The following is a 26233-nucleotide window of genomic DNA, read 5'->3' as shown; positions in this document are numbered from 1 at the left end:
TACCTGCCAAAGTGCTTGTGTGTCTAAATGCTCTGACCATGGAGTCTGCTAAGCCCGTAAGCAGTGAGATGACAGTGTCCATCAAGTAGCTATCATACAGGATGCTGCACTGACATTGTTGGACAAGCACGGCAATAAATTCACAGAAATTGGCCTTGAATTTCTTCCAATAGGGTCCTGTTCTGATCAATGGGTAGTCTTCATTGCCCTACACAAGAAAAAAAGTCAACAGAAAACACAGTAATTACAAATGCAGTTTTGTTTGTGCACACCATTTACATCTCTCTCACTGAATATCAGAGTTTTGCTGACAGCTTCACCTCAGTTCCTCCATAGCTTCTTTTACAGTTATTAACTTCAAAGTAGGGACACACAACTAGTTTACAAGCAAGCCCTGAGACAAACTAGCTTCATCAGAGCTACACTGTTACAATAGCTCACATCTGAAAGCAACCTATGCCAGACAGCTGTCAACAAACAGGTGTGAGAGGGCATGTGAAGCCACAGCATGGCAAGTAACTTTCATTGGCATAAACCACAAGCCTCTTGTACATCCTCACAGTTAGTAACGTTTCCCCACTTCACCATCCTACCTGTTCCTGTAAATGCATGCTAAAATCCAGGAGAAAACTGAAGTGACTGAAAAGTGAAAATGAACAACTGTGGTGTGAGCAGGACAGGACTGTTTTCCTCAGCAGCACCACCATCTTAAGGAGTTTATCAAAGGCTACAGCTTCATGACAAATACACCTATACCACTGGCACCTAGATCTCTGAAAACCTCCACAGAAATAATAGAATCACAGAATGGTTCAGGTTGGAAGGGTCCTCAAAAATCACCAAGTTCCAACCCCCTCACTGTGCCACAGTGGGGCACAGAATGAGGCAGAGGTATGAATGGAGCCAGGGAACTCCAAAGCTTCACCCACTATGGAAAATTTCATCCTAAAGGTAGGCCACTGCTCAGCTGGTCTTCTCTTGTAGCTTTCTTTCCAAAGCAAAGGAACCACTGCTTTCTTGAAAAATAAACTCAAACACAGACTGATTTCAGGGATGTCTGCAACCCAAAGCACACTGGGAGTTTAGAATTTGGAATGCATTCCTAATCAGGCTGTAAGAATCAGTTCAGAGTCTAACAGTAGTGGCAAGTGCCAAGACAGACAAAACAACTTCAGGAAATACCTACTTTATAACCAAATTTTACTCCTCAGCCTGAAAAGCAGCACAAATATAGGAAGACATCTCACTTTTTAAGAGCATTTCTACTGTCCACGTTCATCACACCAGGATAGTGTTTAATGGTAACGTGCATACTGTAAATATACAGACAGCACAATGTACACATCACCTAAATTTAGGCATCTAACCTAGGGATACCCTTAGATTCCCTCCCTGACCAGCAACTCTGCTTCTTCCAAAGAACTATTCAAATCATTCAGCTGAGGCTCCTGCTCCGATTCATCCTGGATATGTTTCTTTCTTTCTTTCATACAGAGTCTATGGAAAGACAGCAAAGTCAAACTGAAGTGCCGACAAGGAGTTAAGTGAATTCCTCACAATGCTGCAAGTCTTGTATGGGAAGAAGCATAACAGAGAAACGCTTCTGTTCTCAAAATATTATTCCAAACATTTCTGTTTGCAAAATAATGTTTTGATGAAACAAGCCTTTGAACAGATTTGTCTGCCAAAACCTCTGTGTGCACACATGCGCGAGCATGTGCTATACGACAGTTACAGAAAACGACAAGAGCACTACCATGTCTACTGGCCAAGTAACTGTCAGGATCCAGGGATAGGCGATGAACTTCTTGTACTGCAACCCACTTTCCTGTAGTGCATGAGACAAAACGTTAAAAGCTTTTCGTTAAAATAGCACATAAAGATATCACAAACCATGCATCATATTTAAAAGGCTATTAAAACTTAAGGCAACGTGCATTACAGGCGGCTCATAACAATTCAATACATTAAATAAAAATCTAATTCCTTCTTGTCTCGGTATTTTTATTTATTTATAACCAATTATGGAAGGAAAAAAAAAACAACACTTATGCAAAACCTGAGTTTTCATGCTACAAGAGACAACTTGTTTTTAAAATTTATAAGCAAACATATACAAGGTATAAACCTCATTATTAATTCTAAGATATGGCTTCGCAGCAAGTCTTAAGTATTTATGCCTTTGCACTAGGCACTGTAAAATACCTAAATTCTGGAAAACTGTTCTGAGCTTTTCAAATTATAGAGAAATGTTTTCATTCCGTGACATGATTCAGAGATGTTTCCTCAACTCTAGAATTATTCCAAGACAAAAGGCATGACATCTACAGTTATTTATTAGGCTCAGTGAAACACCACAAATATTTCTACTCCCATCTGGTTGTACGGTTATCTTTATGTACAGTTATCAAACTTAACTCTTCCATTGCTTAACACTGCAGTAACAAAGAGAGAGAAAGAAACCTATGGAAGAACAAAGAAAGAACTGCAAGAAATAAAATGCCACATACAAGAAGAAAAGCAGAAAAGAGAAACAAAATAGTTTATGAAAGAGGGAAAAGAACAAGCAGTGGTCCTAAAAACAAGCTTATCTCTCTACTGAAGAATACCATTGCCCACAAAGCTATCGAGCCTGTATGCCTCGATGACCATATTAAAGCCCTTCTCTGCTTCCAAAGCCAGAACAAGTTTACACAGAATCAAAGAAAGACTGAAATTGAGAAGGACTCTTTGAGATCATCTAACCCAATGCCATCTGCTCAAGCAGGGTCAGCCAGAGCAGGCTGCCCAGTGCCATGTGACTGGTACCCCCTGCTCCCAGACCCTGATAATGTGGTTAACATAACTAACGCCATTTTATAAGGCAAGCAGCTATTCTTTGTGAGCAAGTGGGTCATGTATTTATTCCATTTCCCTCATTATCAGGAACCCGAAGGTCCTATGAACCAAGTAGACAAATCAAACAGGTTTCTTCTTCCCCTTCCTACCAGTCTCAAGGTTCCTGGGCACAAGGCTGATTATTGCCTCCCTTACTGGCCTTGAAGGTTCCAGGCACCTCGCCAGCTAGGCAGTGGCAATGACCCCATCACAGAACAGGGAAGTGTCACAGCACCCAGAGCACTGTCCATAAAATCAAGTAGTTGCAAGTGGGGAACTTGGACCAGAGCTGTTGCTGGACAGTGAGACACGTGGACCCATGACCCATGATGGCAGCAACACCTCCACCATCATTTGCTTCCTCTGAGGACTGAGTGACTCTTTCTCTTTTATATGATTTACAAGTCTGGATTATGATTGTTATGTAGTCAATCATGTATTAAGATTTGACCTGATATGCAGAGGGTCCAGGTGATGAGAAATTACAGGTTAAATTTATCATAAATTCTGTATTACTAAGGTGATTAGAAATCATAACTGAATTTGGATTATAAATTCTGTATTATGCTACTATATTGATTCTGCTTGTAGAAATCTCATGACATTCTAATAATAAATTCTCTGCTATACTAATATCTTGTTAAGAAAATAAAACCAAGAATCTCTAAAAGAACCTATCTGCCCCCTCAGTGCCAGGATAAGTGAAAAGGTTACAGAGCTGTACCACATCCAGGCAAATGCTAATAATAATCATATCTTTGTACCTTCCAGAGTGCCTATTCTATGATGAGTGCTATTCAGGGTTAATCTAGTTAGGAAAGAAATGCCAGATTACTAATTCATATAGCCAGACATTTATCAGACAATTTCTGTCAAAAACCAGCTCAAGTGTTACTACACTTCTAAAACGAAGAAAACCACATTGGCAAATTCATCCTCTGTGGGAATTTCTACAGCATCTGGTCTTTGAGAGATGCTCAGTTAAAGCAAGAATGATGGCTGCTGCCTGACAAATCAATTCAGAGGTGGCAAATACAGAAGAAAAGCACAGAAGCAACTGAGAGAGTACTGCAGAAAATTTGATGTTGGCATAATTAACCAAGGAGCAGTCAGAGAAATAGTATTGTAAAGCTATGCATTTTTCTTAACAATCCTCAAGAAATTAGATATTCACTATTGTTTTGACAATTATCTAAAACTCAGAAATACATTTTTCTTCTTTCATATGACAAGACACAACTCTAAAAATTCAGATTACCAGGAAAACAGAAGGGGAAGATTCAAATAAAAATATCAGCTAAAAAAAAAAAATAAATCTTCAATTAGTTCATCACTCACCTACAATTGTATTTTTAAAGGAACTGTTTACCTTCTGCAATGGTGGGTTATATTTACCTTCTTAAAGTCACTATGAAAAGAACTCCTAAGAGAAAGGCAGATTCATGAAGACTACAGTTAGCCCGAATAAAACCCTGAAAATAAGAGTGGCTTACAGAAAAAAATTATCCTGCTACTGCTAAAATGGGTCATTAGAACACCAAATTTATCTTAAAATTTCCAAATCTCCTAAATTAAGGAAATGGGACACAGCTCCTGTTAAGCAGCAGAAACTCTGTCCAGGTTGGCTATTAACGTAGAGCCTACTGTTTATATAAACAAGACATGCAAACTCAAAGCTTTGCCTACCTCATCAAAGTTCTCTGTCATTTTTTGCATGACATCTTTCTTGTGCAAACTTTGAAACATCTCTGCTGTTACCATGCCTAGAAAAGTAGTATTTCAAGAAGAGTTACCAACACCTTATTATATTAATCAAGTCCAAAACACAGCAAGAATTTTATATAAAATTTAGAAACATGTAGGACAGACTCTCTGCTTTATCTCTGTTTACACTGGTAAGGACAATATAGATATAGAAAGACATATAAATTCATTTATAGTAGAAAATACTCATGAACCAAAACTGAAATTCACATTAGGAATTCTGCCCTGTGGGGTCTGGCATGGGTGTTTTCTCTGTCCATTCATTTGCTTCAAGGATTTACTAACATTTTGCCCACTGCTAGTCAAGGGCCCCAAAACACTTCCCCTAAGAGAAAGCAAAAGACCAGAAAACAAAAACAAAACTGTGAAGTGTAAAATCATAGTCATAGAATGGTTTGGGTTGGAAGGGACCTTAAAGGTCAGCCAGTTACAACCCTCCTGCCACAGGCAGGAACACCTTCCAGTAAACCAGGTTGCTCAAAGCCCCACTCAACCTGGCCTTGAACACTGCCAGGGATGGGGCAGCCACAGCTTCCCTGGGCAACCTGTGCCAGTGCCTCACCACCCTCACAGTGAAGAATTTCTTCCTAATACCTAATCTAAATGTACTCTCTTTCAGTTTAAAGCCATGCCCCCTTGTCCTGTCACAACACAACATTGTAAGAAGTCCCTCTCCAGATTTCTCATAGGCCTAGCTGCTTAAATACACTCAAAAGTTCAAGCTAACAGAACAGCCTTCTTAAAACTCTTTCTTGCCATCCTGAAGCATTTCACTAGCAGACAGTCCCCAGACAGTCTCAGTGTTTGTATGAAATAGACAGCATCATAAGTCTCTTGTAAAAGTAACCACAAGAGGGTTGAGGGAAGAGATTCCCTTTCCAGCCACCAAAGTAGGGAGCTTAATTTCCTGGTTGTTTATATTCAAAAAAAGATACTAGCCAAACAAAAGATACTAGGAAGTTATGAAACAAATAGCAACTGAAATTTTATGTTTTAAAACATTGGATTTCAATTAGTACAGTCATCACAACCATTTTCCCTATATGGGGATTCTGCAAAGCAATGTGACATGCTATTTCAGAAACCTGACCTTGCAAACCATGTTTAAATGCAACTCTGAGAGCTGGTATGCTATAAACACAGTTAAGGAATTTAACCAGTAATATTCTTTACTATTAGGCCTTCCCATCTGGAGTCCATCTTAACAAACAGTACAGATTATAAATACATGATTTTCCATTTTAGAAAGCATACTTCAGACTACTCTCACCCACAGACAATCAAAAGGGATACTAAGAGGGTAAATTACCTTGACAGCCCGAACACTGAATGAAGAAGTTGATCAGATCTAAAAGTGCCACATTCCTGTCTTGTTTATAAGCTTCAACCCAGTCATCTACTACAGACTAGAAAAGATTAAAGAAACTCGTTAGTCAGGAGCTGAACACAGCATGCTGCACTCCACTAACAACATCCATGACAAGGACACAAACTAACATTGTTCTGTCTACATTAAATTATAAAAACGAGAATAAACTCCACACCATTTTGTTCCATTTCTAATAGCACATAAAAAAAAAAGACACTTTCTGGGGCAAAATGAAGTCTTGAACTGCTCATTCACAAATTCTGCTCAGGGCAATGTTGCCATTCACAGATGCTTTGCTTCTTGTTAATAGGGAAAACAGCCACAGCTTCAATTAATTTAATATAAATCAACCAAAACATCATCCTCCTGACTTCTTGCAAGCACCCAGGTCACAGTTTCACTTAAAAATAAAAAATTAAACACCTCACAACACATTTAACCTCTGCACAATCTACTAATTAATATTAGCAACTGTTTCTGGGAGTTGTCTTCTTCAGCACCCTATTTGTGCAGTAGCCTGAAACAGTTCACATACCACACTGAAGCTGAAAACCAACTCCAAATTTCATTTCTAGGGCAGTACAGCCTGTATGTGACACAGGCCTGCTGGGGCAGGCCATCCAGGCTTCAACCCACTTCTAGTGCCACACAGGTCTAATGAGTTCTTGCAGCAGCAGTACGGACTTCAGCTGCTGCCTTTCCAAGCCCTTCACATTATGATTTGCACAGCAATTTATGATTTGCACAGCAAAAGCTGAGCTCTTCAAGGAGCTCTACTCAAGTTAACACAGCTATAGCATGGCAAACGTCCATCCACAGAAACATCTTGAAAAACTGAGGTCTTGCATCCAAAATATAAATGTACTTTTCATGTGTGCACACAAGCACTTTGCTTACAGACACTACATAGTAGAGACATAGGTATAACCCCGTATAAGAATATTTGGGCTCCAGGTTTTAATCCTTCGTACATATAGACAAACATAATATATGCTCACAGAGTATGGGGAGGTGGGCTTCCTCACAGTGAAGAAAATTTTTAACTACACAGAGGCAAGGGGAACCTGACTATTTTGCAAAATGCTGTCAAACTGTATTGGAATGGAGGTAAAAAAAAAAAAAAAAAAAAAAAAAAACCCAAAAAAAAACCAAAAGGCAACCTCTCAGGGGGGAGGAAAAAAGGGTCTGATTTTCAGAATCCTGATCAAGCAAAATTTTCTAATGATGAACCTTTTTGGTATTTTTAGAATAATTATATTTCTGTATGTTCAGACATTGCTCATTGTTCAGTATGTTCAGACATTGCTTTAGGAACAGTGGTTTAGGTACATGTTTCCTTCCCCTTTTCAAATATCTGACAGCTCCTTCTTTGCTAATTTCTTGAAGATGCATTCTTTTCAACAGTCATGCTCATAAAAGTTTTCCAGTCAAACATATTTCTTCTCCACCTGTGCCAAAACAGACCAAAATTTCAGTGCTCCAGAGTATAACTGAAATGAGCACTCTATCTATCTATCTATCTTCCCTCCACCAACTCCTTTCAGAATTCAGAACCAGAAATACCTGCATGGCCTGCTTCCCCATGCTAACCACTTCAAACAACGTAACCGCCTCAACCACTTGGCCATTCTGCAGCCGGCTCACTCTTTTGCTACTGGCAGAACTTCTCCTTATGTTCTCACACTGCTGTGGGACCTTCCGCTTCTCTCTCTGAAACGAGTCAAGTAAAAAAAGATGTGAGAAAACATAACACATAACAGCCAACACATAAATTATCCCCTAATAACAAGTCTATTTTACTCTCATTGTAATGATTTCCCCAGGGTGCTAACTTTTAAGCTTCAAGGACACAAATAAAGTCTTATCAAACATGACCATACTGGAAGGGAATGAAAGAAAGGGTTTACCAGTTTGAATTTTATCTCAACAATGAGTCATAATCATAGGAATGTATAACAGGAAAGAAGCTTCTGACCAGTTGTGTACTATCCAGAAGGCATTTTTCAGTGGCAGCTGTAGTTTCTGCAGAATAGACAGCAAGCACAGAAACTCTTCTACATCTTTTCACTCACAGGGTAAACACAGAACCTTCAAATTAACATCAGCTACACACAATACACAGCTAAGGAAAAACACTCACTGAAATGAACTGACTGTTTAAAAGCCAGCACTGAGGTTCTGACACCAAATAAAATTTGAGGTCAAGCTGCATCCAGTGACTAGACTGCATACAGATGCATGTTTGGGGTTCAGCTGTAAGTTATTTTTCTCCTTCTTAGTAGCTGGTGCAGTGCTGTGTTTTGGCTTTAGTCTGAGAACAATGCTGATAACACACCTATGTTTTCAGTTGCTGCTAAGCAGCACTTACCCTGATCAAGGACTTTCAGTCTCATGCTCTGCCAGTGAGGAGGGACAAAAGAAGCCGGGCGGAAGCAGAGACCTGACCCAAACTAGCCAAAGGGGTATTCCATACCACAGCACATCATGCCTAGTATATGAAATGGTGGGAGTTAGCCAGAAGGCCCAGATCAGTGCTCTGGTTTGGCTGGGTATCAGTCAGCAGGTGGTGAGCAATTGTATTTCTTGTGTTTTATTATTTTCTCTTCCGATTTTCCCCTTTCAGTTTCATATTCACTCCCCTTGTTATTTCCCCATCATTATTGTTATTATTGATGCTAGTAGTACTAGTTTTCTATTACACTTTAGTTATTGGACTGTTCTTATCTCAACCTCTGGCATTTACATTCCTTCAATTCTCCTCCCCACTCCTCTGAGAGCATGGTGGAGGGAAGAACAGGGGTGAGTGAGTGGCTGCATGGTTCCAAGTTACCCGCTGGGCTTAAACCACAACAATGTATCATATTATGATCGGTTTATGTAATACTCAATTTTGTAACAATTGAATGAGACAGAAAATAAATTCCTATTTAATAAACATGGGGGGGGGTATTTTAAAAATCAACTTACTGGTGTTTTCAGGTTGCCATTTCTCACACAGCTGCCATTCTGCACAGCAGACTCAGGCACAGTCTCATCATGGACAGCATTCTCTCTGAAGTGTAATGGATACATTGAAGAGGTTAGCAGTGAGAACACAAAACTACGCTTCAATACAAACAACAGAAGAAATCAAGAGCTTATATAGGTATTTAAATGTTTTTAATTACTTGTTTGGAAATTATGTCATTTTGTTACTAGAAACAAAACAGCTGACTTTAAAAGTACACCAGAAATTTGGGGCCTTTTTCAAACTATTTGCTTTCCTGCAAGATACACTGAAAACCAGCAAAACTATCAAGGATATCAAGAAAGTAGAAAGCAAGTAAATGAAACAGAATCCTGATGTTGACTTAAGCCAGCATTTGCTGACTGAAGAGCTTTGCACTATGAAACAATAACATGAGTATGCATTCACTTTGTGAGTGCTCTAAACAAAAGAAAGTAATAACATTTGATGGGTCTACAATTTGAAGCAAGAGGAAGAAACTGTTTTACCTTGTCTATAAAACATGCTGAAGAAAAAAGACATAAGAAATTTCATTTGAAGGTCATTGCTAGTATGATGGAGGAAAATAAAGATGCACCTTCTGGGAGATCTGAAGCCATACATTTATCTGCAATGAAATCATGCCACTTTTCATCGTTCTCAGTGCTAACAATAGGCTTTGCCAAAGGTCACGTTTGAACAGATGAGCTGGATCCCACTTGTGCAGCAGGTCCAGTACTGGTAGCTGGCTGCTATGGCCTCCTTTTAAACTATGGTGGCCAGGACATGAAGCTAGTTGACTCATAATATAAGGCACCAAAAAAAGCGTAAATATGAGAGTGCACAGTTACTTTCATTTTGCTGATACTGCTGCAACAAGAAAGTGTGCTAACACAAACGATCACTTTACAAAGTATAAAACAGTGTATTACACTGTAAGACACAGTCAACTCTCCAATATCTACTGTTGGCTAACCCAGACGGAGAATTAACTGTGCTGTGGAGGCAAAACCAGCTCAACTCCAGCTAGGTTTATCAGTGCCAGATAACCACTATTGCTGTCTTCCCAAGACTGTTTCAGTCAGACATTGCCTCTGTAAAGCAAATCCCAAGGCTGAATAGCATCAACTGCAGGACCAAGGTCCTGATGTTATTTTATTAGTGTGAGCAGACAGAAGTTCATAGTTAACAAATCTCCATTTACTTTTTTAATCTATTGGCACACTTTACCATAAGCGATGTAGAATTAGGTCTCCAAAGACTCCTATAAAAATTCTATATAAATATAAAACTCTAAATATATCAACATTCTAAATACAATGATGCAAATGCTTAACTTCCCTACAGAGAAAAGTCCCATGAAAGTTAAATTCAATTAATATCTTGTTATAGAGAAGTTCAAAATATGCCTCAGCGCTTGACAGATGGAAGCCAAGAAACATATTCAAGGCAAACCAATCATTACATCAGTTCATCCTACCAATACTCATGTCACAGAAAAGAGAGGGATGAGCTATATAGTTCACAAGTGAGTCAGCATGCTATAAGCAATAGTTTGCAAAAGTTTTCAAATGTTTTCTTTGATTTGCAATTGCAAGTCACAGAGATTAAGTGTCTCAAGCACCACCAGAGACTTCCTAGTTGAAAAGAAAAGCAGCAAGAGACAGCAACATGTACTGCTTTTCTGATGCCAGTCAGCTCTTCCCAGATCCTTCTACAGACCACAAATCAACAAAAAGAACCCAAACATGTTCATCAAGGAGCTACTTATCCTAGGTAGTTAAATCCTTCCACTCTTGATTTCAAAGCAGTATGCTACATTATGGGGCTGGACTAACATGTTCTGACTCGCACCATTTCACTAGAACTACAAGTCTGATGCCAGCCAACATTATGATAACATGTGTTACCTGTTGCTGCATTTTACCTAAACGTAACGCTCAACACACTCTCAAAAACTTTTCCTGATTTGTTTGCATGCACTATTTAGCAACTTGCTCCACGCCATCATAAAAATAAATGCCTTGTATTTGATTACAGCAACTATATTAGATTCCAAGATGAATTAAAACAAATAACTAAAAAATCATCACTGCTGCAGGACAGTTCAGTCAAGTACTTGTCTAATCATGCACGACTTTTAGTATCTGTCTAGAATATACTTCTCTGAAGTTTTAACTCATGTGTCTTTTCCCAAGAACATCTTGAAGGATGGCGCTACAGATGATATCTACTTGCCCTGTGCTATTTAGTCAGCTTATGCCAGGCAAAATGTACCTGTAGCAAAAGGGGCTCCACAAAGTAAGGGAATGCCTGGTATATGCTTAACAAAGCTCAGCAAAGCCTGCAAGAATAAGAAAGCAGATGATCGATAACTTCCTCACATTGGGCTAACAACGCCAAGTAAAGCAACATCTCTGTGATGAAACCAGTTAGAGTAACTTTCACACATGCACTAAGGCATCTGTCTTAAAACACTCAACAAATGCAAAAAGCACTAAATACTAATATTAAAAAGCCATTTACTTTTCTGAACTGCTTTGGTTATCAGTGCACCACAGCACGTAGCAATGCCATAGGAAGCACCATGCTACAACAGACAATCTACACAGAAGTCGAAATTTTTAAAATACAGGCATTATCAACACTCATGTTTTTCCTTTCTCTTTTTTCCCTTTTAATACTGGTGTTTCCAGTAAGACTGTTCATAAGGCAGGTACTTAAACATTCGCAGGAACTAGACCAGAGCCTAGAAACCAAACTTCATGAAACCACTTAGAGATCAACAGAGATGTTTTGGTTGAGTTTTTATTTGCACAACTAAGTTTCTGTTGAAGAAACTGTTAAAAGAATTAAGATGTCCTCTAACCTTCTTGAGCAAAGTAGGAACCACTGGATCTAGTTGAGGATGACATGATCAATTCTGCAGCAGTTCTTATACATCTCTCTATTTAATATCTTTTCAACTATAGGAGTGCAACTGTAGGTTTGACAAATTTTGAACTAGTGGGTTTTTTGCTCTCCTCTGCTAGTCTATACCATACCGAGCACTTTTGTATACCTAAATTCACTGCCTCATGCTGGTAAGAAACAATTCCCTGCTATTCACTTTGTTTCCATCAGCAATCAGTAGGAAAGCACAGGCATTCCTATCTTATCCTAATTTTCGCTTTTATACCCTGTATGGCTCTGACTCATTTTGATCTCATATGCCTGCCACAATACAGTCCTTTCACTAGCACTGGAAGTACTAGTGATGAGATAAAAAATCTTGAAGCTGGAAGGAGGCGAAGTCCTTCATCTAGTCCTCAAACACAATACTGTTCCAAGAATTTCTGAATTCAGTTTTCTCATTTCAATAAACATTTGGAGCAGATTTAGTGACTCACCCTTAAAAAGAAAGCTACCTATTTAACAAAGATAACATTGCTTTAGCTGCATAAAAGGAACAATTAACCTATGCTACTGGAAGAATCCTACGTAGACTTTTAAAATTAGAAATTTCAATACAGCTGTTTCATCTTTTAGAAGCAACATAAGAAACTCAGGTAAGCAATTGCCAGATGCCCTTCTGACACTTTCACAAGTAAGAGGCTGGCTTCAGATGAAACATACTGGAAAGGACATATGGGAAGCTATATTAATTGTTATCATGGAATATGAGGAATACACCTCTCAGCCTTTGTTAGAGCTTAATGAAGCAAAAGACCTAGAGCAGACATCCTCAGAAGGTGGCAGGATCAGCAAAGATTGGGCTGCAACGAATGCATGCAGCACTGGACTCCTAAGCAGCTTCACCCTTTGAAACTAGACAAGATATGCCCAAATGCTTTAGCTTTACCTTTTATCTATTTGTATCTGCTCTAGTAGAACTTCTAAATACCACTTTGCAGACAATGATATGAATATATTTGGTTCATAGATCACCTCAACTGATGACTGGAGAAATACATTATGAAAGGAAGAAGACATGACATATCCTAATTAAAAAAAAAAAAAAAGAGAAGCAATTCCCTCTGCAGTGCCAACAGGCAGATTACAGATTACTTAGCAGTCTTCCTGCTCAGTATCCCCAAATCCACAGCTGAAGTGAACATGTGTTGACTATCAATCTGCCCTTTTTTTTTTTTTTCCTCAAAGTAGGTTTATTTCCACTGTGGTGAATAATCACAGAATCATAGAATGGTTTGGGTTGGAAGAGACCTTAAAGACCACCTGGTTCCAACCCCCCTGCCACAGGGGTGCACAGAATAAGGCACAGAAAAGCTTGTAAGGCCAAGGTTCCTGCATAAAGCACTACATTAAGAAGATGCTAAACAATACATAAAGGGAATAAAGTGGAGAAATTAGTAACAAGACATAGTGCATAGCAAATCCCTGCTTTTTCCCCCTCCCACCAAAACGACACATGGTAGACTGCCCAGTATCTGTGGGGCACAAATTCAAGGGACAGCACCTTAATTTACCAATAAATTCTCCAGGCAACCTCTGACAGGTCTTACTTTTGGCTGGGAAGGTTATTGGCTGTGTTGGGCTCGGCTATCATTTCCGCTACATTATTTCAGCAGTATAGGCAGCAAGCTAACAAGAGCAGCACTTCTTTTGAGGCAATTCACCAAGATCAGTAGTGCTAAAAACTTATCAAGGCTCTACTTCTTGCGGGTGAAACAGCAGCCAAAAACTGTCAAGAAAAGAGGAAAAAAAAAAGAGAATTAATTCATAGAACCATAGAATGGTTTGGGTTGGAAGGGACCAGTTACAACCCTCCTGCCACAGGCAGGAACACCTTCCACTAGACCAGGTTGCTCAAAGCTCACTCCAGCCTGGCCTTGAACACTGCCAGGGATGGGGCAGCCACACCTTCTCTGGGCAACCTGTGCCAGTGCCTCACCACTCTCATAGTAAAGCACTTCTTCCTAATATCTAATCGAAATGTAACTCTTTCAGTTTAAAGTTATTACCCTCTTGTCCTGTCCTTACATGCCCTTGTAAAAAGCTCCTCTCCGGCTTTCCTGTAGGTCCCCTTTAGGTACCGGAAGGCTGCTATAAGGTCTCTCCAGAGACCTTCTCCAGGCTGAACAAGCCCAGCTCTCTCAAGCCTCTCTTCATAGAAGTGCTCCAGCCCTCTGATCATCTTTGTCGACTCCTCTGGACACACTGCAACAGTTCCAGGCAGCTCCCTCAAAACCAAGTCGGAAAGCCCCCCGCAAAACCAGTCCGCAGAAACGGATGCGACTCCGAGAAACACATTACTTCAGGCACGCGAATTCGCAGATGGCACCTCAGGAGCCCTGAGGCGGCAGCGCTACAAAGCCGCCGCCCGTGAGAGAGCCTTAAGTTCCCACGGCCATACGGCCCGCTGAACCCTCCTCTCCCGGGGCAGACCCCGCAACGCCGGCGGCCCGCACCCCGCACAGGCAGGGCTGCTTCAGGAACAACACCGTCGCTGTGATGGGACGCGGGAAGCCCGAGACCCGAGACCCCGGGTCGTGCCAGAGAAGTATGAAACGCGGTGCGTCAAACCCGGGGTCTGTCACTCACCTGCGCCGTGGCCGCGATCCGCAGGCCGGGGTGCGCGCCCACACCGCCCCTTGGCTAGCCGCTCCCCCGCCCCTTACTGCGGCGGCCTGAGCCCCGTCTGCAGACCCGCGTCAATCACGGCCCATCCCTCCGCACCGCCAGGCCTATCAGGGGCGTGGGCCGCTGTCACGTGGCTCGATACCGCCCATTCGGGGTGCGTTAATGCCGTCGGGCTTCCGTAGCGGCCGGGCGAGGGCCGGAAGGATGAGGTTGTAGTGGTGTCTGCAGCTGTTTTGACCGGAGGAGGGGTGATTATGGGGCCTGGCCGCATCTCGCAGTCGTTCCTTGCGCGCTGCCGACTCGTGGTGGCGGCTCTCGGCGCGGCCCGCCGCCATGGCGGGCTGCTATCCGCCCGCCCGCTCAGCGCCGCCGCTGGCCTGCGGGCTCCCCAGCGGCCGCCGGGCAGGAGTGAACCACCACGGGCGGGCGGCGGAGGGCGGTGGAACGGAGCGGCGAGCGCCGGCGGGGATGAAGAAGAAGAAGAAGAAGAGGAGGATGAGGATGAGGCGGAGCTGGAGGAGCTGCTGGGCCCCTCTCCTCTGGCCGTGGAGCCCGGCGTGCAGCGCGTGGTCGTGGTGCACCCGGCGGTCAAGTGGGGCCCAAAGAAATCGCCGCTCACCACTGGTGCGTGGCCGCGCCGGGGCTGGGGTATGGGGAGGCTTCGGACGGTCATCCGACAGTGGGTCCTGGCAGCCAGCCGCGCCACTTCTCGGTTTTCTCCCGTTCTAGGTCTCTATGGCCCGCAGGAGTACTTGTAGGGAGTGAGTGCCATTAGCGTAAAGTAGATCCGTTACTGGAGTGGTACAATAGAAATACTGTCTGGGACAGCTAGCGAAATACAGGCTCTGATGAAAAGTCTTCGTGGCTGATCTCTGATAACCTTTTAAGAGACAATGTGCTGTCAGTGAGTGTTAGCAGATCTGTGCTTTGACTTTTGGATCACCATAGCTTTGGGGCTTGGAGAGCAGAACGACTCTGTGTATGGAGCTTTAAGGTTGCTTAAGGAAATAGAAGTGTTTCACCCTTCTTAGCAGAACGTTAATAGCCTTCAGGCTTCAGCCTTGCTGTCTGGCCAGGCAGGCAGGAGTCCTGCACTCTTAGGCTTACCCAGGAGTTGGGTGAAAAGCAAGAATACTCTCCTGGCATCATCATATGGCTTGGGTTGGAAGGGACCTTAGAGGTCATCTAGTTCCAGCCCCTCTGCCATGGACAGAAGAAGTTCCTCAAAGCCCCATCCAACCTGGTCTTGACCACTTAATGGAAATTATCTAAATATAAAGCTGTAAAGTGAAGTGTGTTAGAGCAACATCCTCAGCAAAGCAGCACAGACCTGCAGAAAGTAGGTTTTCCTGGGGTGCATCTAAATCCTTGTAGCTGTCTAATATATAGGTATTAATCATGCACAATTAAGATATATTATTAACTTGATACTCCTTGAAATATTTCTCTGATTACAAAGTTGGAAAGGATTAAGCATCTCATAAGTTAGCTTTTTGTATATAGACAGTTTATATATGATTCTTCTTGTACTCCAATTTTGTGATGAACCTAAATCTCATTTAGGTTTTTTTAGTACTGCTTATTATAACAAATTGTTATGTTGCAGAAAAAGGTTGTAACCTTTTCAAAATTTACATAAGCAGTCCCATTTTACAACTGAAAAATAAATAAAATACGAAGGCACCTTTCTGTCCAGACATGCAGAAGAATGGCAGTGATCCGTTTCCATTTATTTACGCCCTCCAGATGAAGAGCCTGAATTCTGAACAAATGGTTTGGACTGATTGTTGAAACACCACAGGTACAACAGGAAATCTTACAAGGAACACTAACAATATGAGGAGGAAGAGGATTGTGGTTATCTTTAAAAATGTATTACCTTTTTGACCAGGGTAACATATTTGATATATAAATTTGGCTTTGCGATGTAGAAGGAATTGGAAAATCTGTTATGAAAGGAGGAAAAGTGGGGGAAATCAAAACTGGATACTCTGATCTGATACCACAGAATGGTTGAGGACCACCAGAGGTCATCTAGCGCAACCTCCCTGCTCAGGCAAGGTCAACTAGAACACATTGCTCAGGATTGGGTCTTGAATCTCTAGGGAAGGAGACTGAACAATGTCTCTATGCAATTTATTTCAGTGCTCAGTCACCCTCACAGTAAAGTTTTTCCTTGTGTTCAGGTGGAATTTCTTTTGTTTCAGTTTATGCCCCTGCCTCTAGTCTTACTGCCTGGCACCACTGAGTCTGGCTTCATCCTCTTGAAGCCCTCCCTTCAGATACTTATACACATTGATCAGATCACCCCTGAGCATTCTCTTCTCTAGGATGAACAGGCCCAGCTCTCTCTGCCTTTCCTCATATGAAAGATGCTCCAGACCCTTAATAATCATAGTAGCACTTCACTGGACTTGCTTCAGGAGCTTCATGTCTCTCTTTTGCTGGGGAGCCAGAATTGGACACAGTATGCCAAGTGAGGCCTCACCACAGCAGAGTAGAGGGGGAGGATGACCTCCTTCAACCTGCTGGCAATCCTCTTGCTAATGCACCCCAAGATACTACTGGCCTTCTTGGCCACAAGGGCACATTGCTGGCTCATGCACAACTATTATCTACCAGGATATGCCCATGTAGTGTTTGTCATTTCACAAAGTCCTCAGAAGTCAGTGCTTTGCCATGTAGATGTGTTTTTTTTAAAGTGACTGATGAACCAGAATACAGGATCGGAATCTGCTGGTTTTATCAAGTCATAAATCAGTGTAAGTCCTTTATGAAAAAGTAGCAGTAAAGTTAGCAGCAGGATATGTCATATTAGTAATTCTTTAAATATTGCCACAATACACAAAGGAATTAATCACCCAGGTTTGTGCTCATCTGAAATAACATAATTTATTTTCCAGCTAGTTAGTTATTTCACTTGTTAAGGCAAAAAGCTTGATAATTTCTTTGCTGACAATACAGTTAAAAATTCCTCTAGATCAACAACCGTGGAAATAATTTGTACTGGTAGAAAGATGCTTTGTGTGATAAAATTGCATCAAAGTAGAAGTAAATTACTCTGATTAGAGGCAAGACATTTTGCTCCTTATGCAATAGGTTGATATAAATAGCCTTGTCAAATTTTAGTGTAGCTTACTGTTTCCCTTTTCATGCACGTACTATAGTTATTGGAAATCTGGGCGAAGTTATAATGGTATATTATAATCTTTTTTTTTCCTTTTTTGTATTCCTAAAGCTGAATTACAGGTTGCTGAAGCCGTTGCTCTTGTAGATACCCTTCAGAACTGGACAGTTTTAGATAAAATAGTTATTCCTACAAAAAATCCTGACAAGAAATTAATTTTTGGCAAAGGAAACTTCCAGGTTTTAACAGGTAAGGATGGAGATTTTTTCAGCCCTGCAGCATTCTAAGTGGAAGGTTTCTGCAGTTGAACTGTTTAAAGATATGTAAGAAAGCTGAAGAGAGAATGTTGTTCATCCATCGTGCAGGTTTGCAAACAAGCATCAAAGAATTTTCTTGAGGTTACAAAGCAGCACAGAGTACAATTAATCTGAGATCACTGAAAATGTGTGAGTCAACTTAATCCCTACATTCATGTGACTGACACAAGTGAAACTGGCGTCTGTTCTTGACATAGTACTAAACTAGTGCAATTACAACTGTTCTGTGAGCAAAGAACATGATGCCATTTGAATATTTTATGAGCATTCTGCTCTGTGCAAAATGGTTTTATATTCTGTGAATTTTAAAAAGAGAATTGACATTTAACACTGTATTTTGCAATGGTTATCCATCTTTTAGAAAAGATTAAAAAATTGCCCCAAGTGACAGCTGTCTTCTTGAATGTGGAAAGAATATCTTCACTAACAAAGGTAATTAAATAGAGTATAAAATAAGTTTCTTTGAATCACTGTTGTTCAGAAGCTCTTGATTTTACAAGAAGTAGGGTCAGTTATGACACTGAATTCGCAAGTGGTAATATATGTGGCCACCTGGACACACCTGGAGTTTTGTTGAAAGGAAACTTAATTCCTTTTACATTTGTCTGGTAGATATTTATGTATTTCCAGCTCTTGTGCATGAAATTTTCGAGCAATCTAATAACCATGCTCCTGCATTTACCACTGACCCCACTGAAAATGTTGAAAAAGTTACTTAGGGTCTTTTTTTCACAAATTAAAGGTGACAGCCTAGCTTTTGTTATGAAGAATGTCAACATTTTGGATTAGCTATATGCAGAAGTTTTTATATTTACATGGATAGTGTCTTTATTTTCCCATAGTTCTGTGGGACACTGTACTGTATTTTTAATACGAGGTGTAAATTCAGAGCAAGCTTGTATTTAAATGTTTCAAATATTGAAACTTTCATTCCTAACCCTTAAATAGAAACCATATTTTAAATGGGTGGGGAAAGGAGCATGATTCACTTTTTTGAACACTAGGAGTAAAACAACTGGTACATAAACTATAGATGCTCTTTGAAATGCTTAGACAAACTGAAATACATACTTTTTTAGGTTTTTTGTGTATACAGCATCATACAGGGTGTAAAATGCATGCAAAATCCATAAACATAATGCTCTGCTGGTAGTTTTGAACGCTTTCCCTGATTATAAAATGAACAGAGATGGTAAATATCTCTAATAAAGTTACTTTAAGCACTTTATTGATAAAATGTAAGTTGAAAATGTTTCATTTCAATTTTCTAGTTGATATTCCCTAATTTATAGTATGTGTTCTTACAGTTCTGCATTTGCTAAAAAGTTTTTCTCGTACAGATCTGAACCTTAAGAGCAATTTGATAGGGTTAATTCAAGAAAGTGCTTGAGAACATGTGTGAAACAAGCATTCTGGATTTTAGAGAGAGCAGAGGGGACCTATTGCATACTTTAAGTGTCTTTTGCTGAATTAGAACAAAGGTGGGGAGGGTTGTTTGGGTTTTGGTTCGTTGACTGGGGTTTTTCAAGTATTTTGTGAAAAGCTGCTTAGGAAATAATTTTTTTTGCCTTGCTGTCTATAATTTGTTTGTTTAATTTTGGTATTTTTTTTTCTTTTTCCTCTATTATCCCTATCATTTCCCATCACAGCATTTCATAATTATTTTTTTACAAGGACTTAACCACTGAGATTCTTGATTCTGAGATATGCTGTTAAGGGCTGTTGTCAGAATCTGTCGAAGGCAGTGCAAGGATTCTTAATAGGTACAGACATAAAGTTCTGCCCTCTAAACTTTCTTTAACACCTTTCTTCATGGTCAACCAGTTTTGCCTTTGTGTGCTCATAATCGTTGCCCATCCACTGAAATGGAATCCTCTTAAGTTCAAGTGTCCTGAAATCCTCTAAGGTCAAGTGTCCATCAGCTAACTGTAGCTGTAGTGCTATGTAGGAATTGATCTACAGATTCTGTGGGGGACAGAAAACATCTAGGTTATTTTGTCTTACATGGCTAAAGAAAGAACTAGAAGATGCCTGGGGTGTGAAAGTCTTTGACAGATACACGGTTGTACTTCACATTTTTCGCTGTAATGCCCGGACCAAAGAAGCAAAACTTCAGATAGCACTGGCTGAAATTCCACTTCTCAGGTACCTTGAGCTGTGCAAATCACGTACTGATATTCACATAGTTTAGTGACTATTTCTTTACAGTAACAAAACTTATAGTACTATACTATGAAGAAAAATGACACCATTTGTGTCATATATGGTATAGACATGTTTGTACATGGCAGTTGGTGTGAGTTGCATGGATGCATCAGGACCATCTTTGGCTCTCTGAAATTTCAGAATAGCCATTATAACTTGCTAAAAGAGTTGCACGCTTTTTCAAACCACATTGAGAAGCTAGGAAAATGTGGAAATCTGTTGCCATGCTTCTCACCATGAGCAGGTTTTATTTAAAGCTCTGTCATTTAGCGGTTTTGTTTGTGCTATTAGAATATCACTACTGCTTCACATTTGTTAGGCATTTTAGGATAGCTTGATTAAAGAAAATTGCTCTTAATTAACTGTCACTCCACTGCCAGGTCAAACCTGAAAAATGAGGTGTCTCAGCTAGATCAGCAGAGAGGTGGATCAAGATACATCATGGGCTCAGGTAAATTCTCATGAATTAGAGGATTTATTTTCTCCATAGCCTTTGAACAATATTAATTGCATCTTATTTATTTGGAGGAGGCCAGGAGGAAAAGCTGTTTGTGTTCTGCATCTAATTAAGTGAACATACAAAAATGTGTTGGAAAGTAGCTTAAAGTTTTGGTCTGTTCTGGCTCAGTAAGTGGCCATGAACAGACTGTTTGCTGCCACAGGGGTTTATCGTAAGTGTACATGGTTATTCTAGAGTGCTTAGTGCATATTTTAATAATTAGTTGTAACTGACTCTTAGGCAAAAATGCGTAGTTTTAGTTGTTTGTTTATAGCTTCAGCTGCCCTAGCACTAAGTCGCTGATTTCCAAATGCGCAACATCACTTGGTTTACTGTTTCTCTTGTAGAATATTCTGCCAATTATTCATTTGTATATTTCAGGTGAAACATTTATGGAGATACAATATCGTATCTTGAAAGAAAAAGAACTTAAAATTAGGAATGCCCTGGAGAAACTAAGGAGGAAAAGGTCTTTACTTAGAACTCAACGCAAAAAACGCGAGTTTCCGATTATCTCAGTAATGGGTTATACTAATTGTGGTAAGCAAAACCTCATGAAACTGTAGCGCGAAAGAGCTTACATTGTCTATTTTTTAATTAGAATCTCTAGCCAGAATCTCATTTCAGTGTGAATAGGCTTCTTCTTTTAATTAGTTTTTAAACTGTGTAATGAGTATGTGTCAATTAAGGTATAGTTAGGAAAGCAAATGATGCTGCTTGTAGTTAGTTCTTTTGGTTTTTTGGTCTTGAAGATATGTTTTGGAGAAATGCCTAGTACCTGTTGTGCCAAAAAGATTTTACATACAGTGCTGAAGACTATACTTTTAGTGTCCCTATGTATGAATCTCTATTACTTGATCAGAATGGGTGAGAGAAAAGTATGTTGATATTTGGATCACTGTGAAGGCTTGAGGCACAGGAGGAAAACTCAGGAGATGTAGCAGCTGATGTGGAAATATGCTTAAGAAGCACTGTAGCTTTTCATTGATTGATGTATAGTGTTCTGAGATGTTCTCAAAATCTAAATCAAGCTGAAGTTTTTCATACACAAGGCATAAATAGCCTTTGGACTAGATACTTTTTCAGGTTACATTATCTTAAGACCCATTTCATTTTCTTATTCAACATCTTTATAAAAACAAACTTACCTTGTACTAATTTTTATGTTATGGAATCATAGAATGGTTTGGGTTGGAAAGGACCTTATGATTATCTAATTCCAACACCCCCCACTGCCATGGGCAGGAACGCCTGACCTGGCCTCGAACACTGCCAGGGATGGAGCATTCACCGCTTTTTTGGACAATCTGTTCCAGTGCCTCACCACCCTCACAGTAAAGAGCTTCTTCCCTATATCTAACCTGAACTTCCCCTGTTTTAGTTTGAACCCATTACTCCTTCCATACTTTTAAAGCTGAAAAATCAAATATACATATTTTGCAGTATTGTACACATAATTTAAATACTTCAGCCAGGGTATATACTGAGCTCTTTAATGACTAAATTCTGTGAAATATTCATTGAGTTAAATGAATGTCTTCAGTGATAAGTTCATGAGGAAATGCATAATGAAAGCGTCAACCTAGTAAGCTATGTATTATTAGTGCTTCTGTTTACTGTTGGTTTTAACAAGTAAATATTGAATTCTTTGACAACAGAAGCACTGAGGAGTGTGTAAGTATGCTTTCTAATGCTGTCATGGCAGTGCTCTTCAGATAGTCTGAGAGGTGAGGGATGTGGGTAGGTCACTTTGCAGGTCAGTTCAGTATTTGATCATCTTGCAGTTTTGCAGCATAGCTTCCAGCTGTGGCTTTAAATCCAATTCCAGTTTTCAAAAGTTAGGACTGTCTTTGGATTTCCTAACATCATATAGATAACTGATCACAGAATCACAGAATAGTTGGGGTTGGAAGGGACCACTAGGGATCATCTCCACCCTAACTGCTCAAGCAGGGTCACCTAGAGCACATTACTCAGGTTTGTGTCCAGATAACTCCTGAACATCTCCAGGGAAGCATAGCCTAGATTTAAATTAAATAGATCTGAAAAAATGTGTTACATCGCGCAACTCACCTGAGCCTTGCAAATTAAATTTTTACTTGAAACAAGCCACCAAAATCTCGTCTTTTTTCCTTTAATTAGGAAAAACTACTTTGATCAAAGCCTTGACTGGGGAAGCAGGAATTCAGCCCAGAGATCAGCTGTTTGCCACTCTTGATATTACAGCCCATGCTGGCTATCTGCCCTCACATATGGCAGTTATTTATGTTGACACCATTGGATTTCTGACTGATCTCCCACATAATCTGGTTGAGTCCTTTTCAGCTACCTTAGAAGAAGTGGTTTACTCAGTAAGTAGTTGACTATAAGAATTGAGAAGTCAATTTCCTTTTGGATAATCCTCACTCCTTCAAAAAAAGAAGTTAATTGGAATACTGCTCTTAGTGAAGCATGTGGCTGACTAGTATTGGGCTCCTAAGATAATGATGTATCTCACCATAAACCCATTTTCTCATACTTGAAATTATGCAGAATGTATAGATATGAAGAGATTTCAGAAAGGGTTTATTTGGAGTATATGTGTCCTTCACTAGCGTAAACCAGGTAACTTAGACTTTACTCATTAAATATCTGAAAACCTAAACACTGCATCTGAATAATCTGAGGTTAGCTTTCTTAAGAGTTAAAAATGAAATAAAGCCTCTGGAATGATCTGGTTTTAACTTCAGGTTTCCTATAGCACTATGAGTGGGTGATTGTGATGTGATGCAGGCAGCATGTGATAAACATAAATATACTTTTCCAATCATTTTCTCATTAAAGTTAGTTTCCTGTGTTATAGCAAAGTGTAAGTCTGCATACACAGACATTTAAACAAAAAGCCTGTATCATCAAAGGTAATGAAATTCAGTGGTAACTACATGCTGGAATACTGCTGAGAATTAGACTTCACCATGTAATAGTAGGACTTTCAAAAGCTGGCTGCAATTATCCTGTTCGTTTCTTATTTTGAAGTGTTAAATGAAAGGCGTGAAATTTAATTCTCACTGATTTTCGGAAGTTTGAGGCAGTATCTTGAATAAAGATGATGAAACACTGTGAATGCAAATACTGAATTTGGTTGCTTCGTTTTTATCACAGCAAACATGATTGTGCATGTACTTGAAACTGGTAACTTTTGTATAACACTTTCTAAGTGAAGCAGCAATAATAGTATCTCAGGAGCTAAGGATGAGGATAATCTTCTGCATTTTAAATGTAAAAACATAATTACAAGTTAAGTGGGGGTGTTCCCTCATTTTGAGACAGTTTTTTCAGCCATTACCCTAAAACCATTTTGGAGCTCACTGTTTTCCTTCCCCAGTATTTTTTAAGCTTTATTGTTACACAGCCTTAGCTTTGAAAAAATTGATCAGTTATTATTTGAAATCTGAATTCTGTAACTAGTTTGATTGACTGGGTTTGTTTTACATTGGTGTGTAAAATCTCTACAACCTGCTAACTGATGTATTTTATTAAGTAATTGTCTTATATATTGATGCTTGCTAGGATCTTATAGTTCATGTGAGGGATATTACTCATCCAGAAACCATCCTCCAGAAAGCAACTGTGCTGTCAGTTCTGAAGAATCTGAATCTTCCCAGCCATTTACTGGACTCAATGGTGGAAGTTCATAACAAAGTGGATTTGATAGAAAGGTAAGCAGAAGATGCTAAATGTACTTAGACAGTTCTAATGTTCTGAAATCTTTAATTCTTAGTCTAGAAACGAGCTCCCACACTTTTGAATACATTTAATAGTGTTTCTCAATCCTTTACGTATCTAACTGTGGTCTTAAAAAAGAATGAATTATCTTTTAATTACAAAATAAATCACTTGTGTAGACACAATGTGTAGGAATGTACCAGTATAAAGTAACGTAATTAAATGGTCCATGCTTGGAATATTTTCATGACCTAACCTTCATGAGCAAACATGTCTGCAATGGCTACTTTTAAGGTATAAACCCGCTGAAGAAAATGTGTTAGCCATTTCTGCTCTACATGGACAAGGTTTAGAAGAGCTGAAAGAAGAAATAGAGAAAAAAATTTTGACAGCAACAGGGAAGAAGATTCTGACAGTTAACGTCGACTTAGAGGGACCTCAGCTAAGGTAAATGATTTTTAATTGTAAGAAGGACTTGGAGAAATATGAAACTGTTAGTCCTGCATGTCTTAAAATTTCCAAATCGTATAATACTGATATCAGTCTGCATTAAGAATTACACTGGCAATTATCAAAGTTTTCTGACCTATTGAGAAAAAATATCCCCATTAGATACCGTGGAGTCTGCGGCTGAAAGTGTCCTTCAGAGGTCTGTGTGTTGGTATTATAAAACATACTTCCTGAAAGACCATGCCACTGGTCCTGGAGCCAGATTGCTGAGAAAAATGCAAATCTGAAAGGTTTATGAAAACACTGTGCCCTATTTCCAAAGAGCAAGTAGCAAATTAGAAGTGAAGCACTTTGTCTTTTAAAGTGTTACATTACCTGGATTGCAACATACTGGCCTAAAATAAAGATCACATTGTATGCAGTGTGTTATACCTTTAAGATGCTAATACACTTTTACTGTTACAGTTGGCTCTATAAGGAAGCAACAGTTCAGGAAGTAGAAGTGATGCCTGAAGATGGCACAGCCAGGGTGAAGGTGATAATCGGCAATTCTGCTTTTGGCAAATACAAAAACCTCTTTCCCAACAGTAAGATTTATATGCCATGAAACTGCATCTGCTTTTCTGGGAAAAGAAACTGATCTCATTAAGAAGATGTGAAATTAAATCAATGACTTGTTAGTCTGGGTGCTGAAGAGAGTATTCCTTCTCCAGTTGATGATTTTCATGTGTTTGAGAAGCGGACACTGTTTCAGAAAACTTCTATTTGGACACAGTAAGAACTTTGAGCTTCATTCTGTCAGCAAGTGTAAGGACAGCACCAAGTTTTTAATGTTAAAACAGCTGTTGGTTGTAAGTTGTGGACCTTCATACACATGGAAATCATAGGATGGCATCTGAATTAACCTTCAGAAAAGTACCAAGTTTCTTATATAAATAAAGCTTTTTAAACCTTTTTTTTTTTTTAGAATAAAATAATATTTATTACAGTTAAGGTGTCTTGGATGGTCATTGGAAAAGGAAAGTTACTGAACAAAATGTTGCTGGCTGTATATAAATGATAGAGATCAAGATGTATTCAAATACAGTGTGTGAACCTAAGTAAAATAACTGCCACATCTTATTTTTGAAATGTCCTGGGTTCAGCTGTTCTGAGTTATCGGCTGGGCTTAAACTGTGACATGAAGCAAAAATCCCCATGGATTTGTATATTTAAGCAATAAATTGATATAAAATAAATAAAGTTATAAATGAAGTTACCTGTGAACATCTTTTACCCATACAGGTTTCTTGCCTACAGTAATTTATCCACAATACCTGTTACTGTGTCAGTTCTTGGAGCAAACATGTAAGCT

At 39.6% G+C, this 26233-nt stretch overlaps 2 protein-coding genes across 9 annotated transcripts in view; one reads left to right on the top strand and one right to left on the bottom strand.

Moving 5' to 3' along the window:
* The window catches only part of LOC130596658 (cohesin subunit SA-2-like), a 57294-nt gene extending 43624 nt beyond the window's left edge, over positions 1-13670 (bottom strand). For 3 of the 5 annotated variants that reach the window (XR_008971576.1, XM_057404514.1, XM_057404516.1), the window contains exons 1-7: positions 13499-13670; positions 8978-9062; positions 7574-7720; positions 5951-6047; positions 4564-4640; positions 1757-1828; positions 4-208 (exon numbers count right to left, since the gene is read on the bottom strand). Coding sequence is in view for 4 of the 5 variants with exons in the window: in XM_057404514.1 (XP_057260497.1) it covers positions 4-208; positions 1757-1828; positions 4564-4640; positions 5951-6047; positions 7574-7720; positions 8978-9062; positions 13499-13542 (727 nt within the window). In the remaining variant the exon portion in view is untranslated. Of the gene's footprint in view, positions 1-3; positions 209-1756; positions 1829-4563; positions 4641-5950; positions 6048-7573; positions 7721-7917; positions 8033-8977; positions 9063-9505; positions 9523-9594; positions 9805-13498 lie in introns of those variants that run through there. The other 2 variants (XM_057404517.1, XM_057404515.1) reach the window with 2 other exon arrangements.
* A 1160-nt stretch (positions 13671-14830) lies between these two features.
* GTPBP6 (GTP binding protein 6 (putative)) lies at positions 14831-26154 on the top strand. 4 transcript variants are annotated; one of them, XM_057404509.1, is made up of 10 exons: positions 14831-15200; positions 17815-17952; positions 18382-18452; positions 20035-20165; positions 20606-20676; positions 21106-21264; positions 22867-23075; positions 24274-24422; positions 24724-24876; positions 25345-26154. In XM_057404509.1, the coding sequence occupies exons 1-10, from the start codon at positions 14831-14833 to the stop codon at positions 25484-25486; spliced, it is 1593 nt and encodes a 530-aa protein (XP_057260492.1). In that variant the 3' UTR covers positions 25487-26154. The 4 variants fall into 4 exon arrangements, with proteins under 4 accessions (XP_057260492.1, XP_057260495.1, XP_057260493.1 ...); XM_057404512.1 differs by having other exon boundaries at positions 14872-15200; positions 17826-17952; positions 25468-26154; XM_057404510.1 differs by having other exon boundaries at positions 14872-15200; positions 17826-17952.
* The last annotated feature ends 79 nt before the right edge of the window (positions 26155-26233 follow it).

This window comes from Pezoporus wallicus, unplaced genomic scaffold, assembly GCF_028554395.1.
Source record: "Pezoporus wallicus isolate ANWC-B61680 ecotype Strahan unplaced genomic scaffold, APGP_CSIRO_Pwel_v1 contig_5787, whole genome shotgun sequence".
Lineage (NCBI taxonomy): Eukaryota > Metazoa > Chordata > Aves > Psittaciformes > Psittacidae > Pezoporus > Pezoporus wallicus.
The sequence above is the reverse complement of the archived record's forward strand: the minus strand, read 5'-3'. Positions and strand labels throughout refer to the sequence as shown.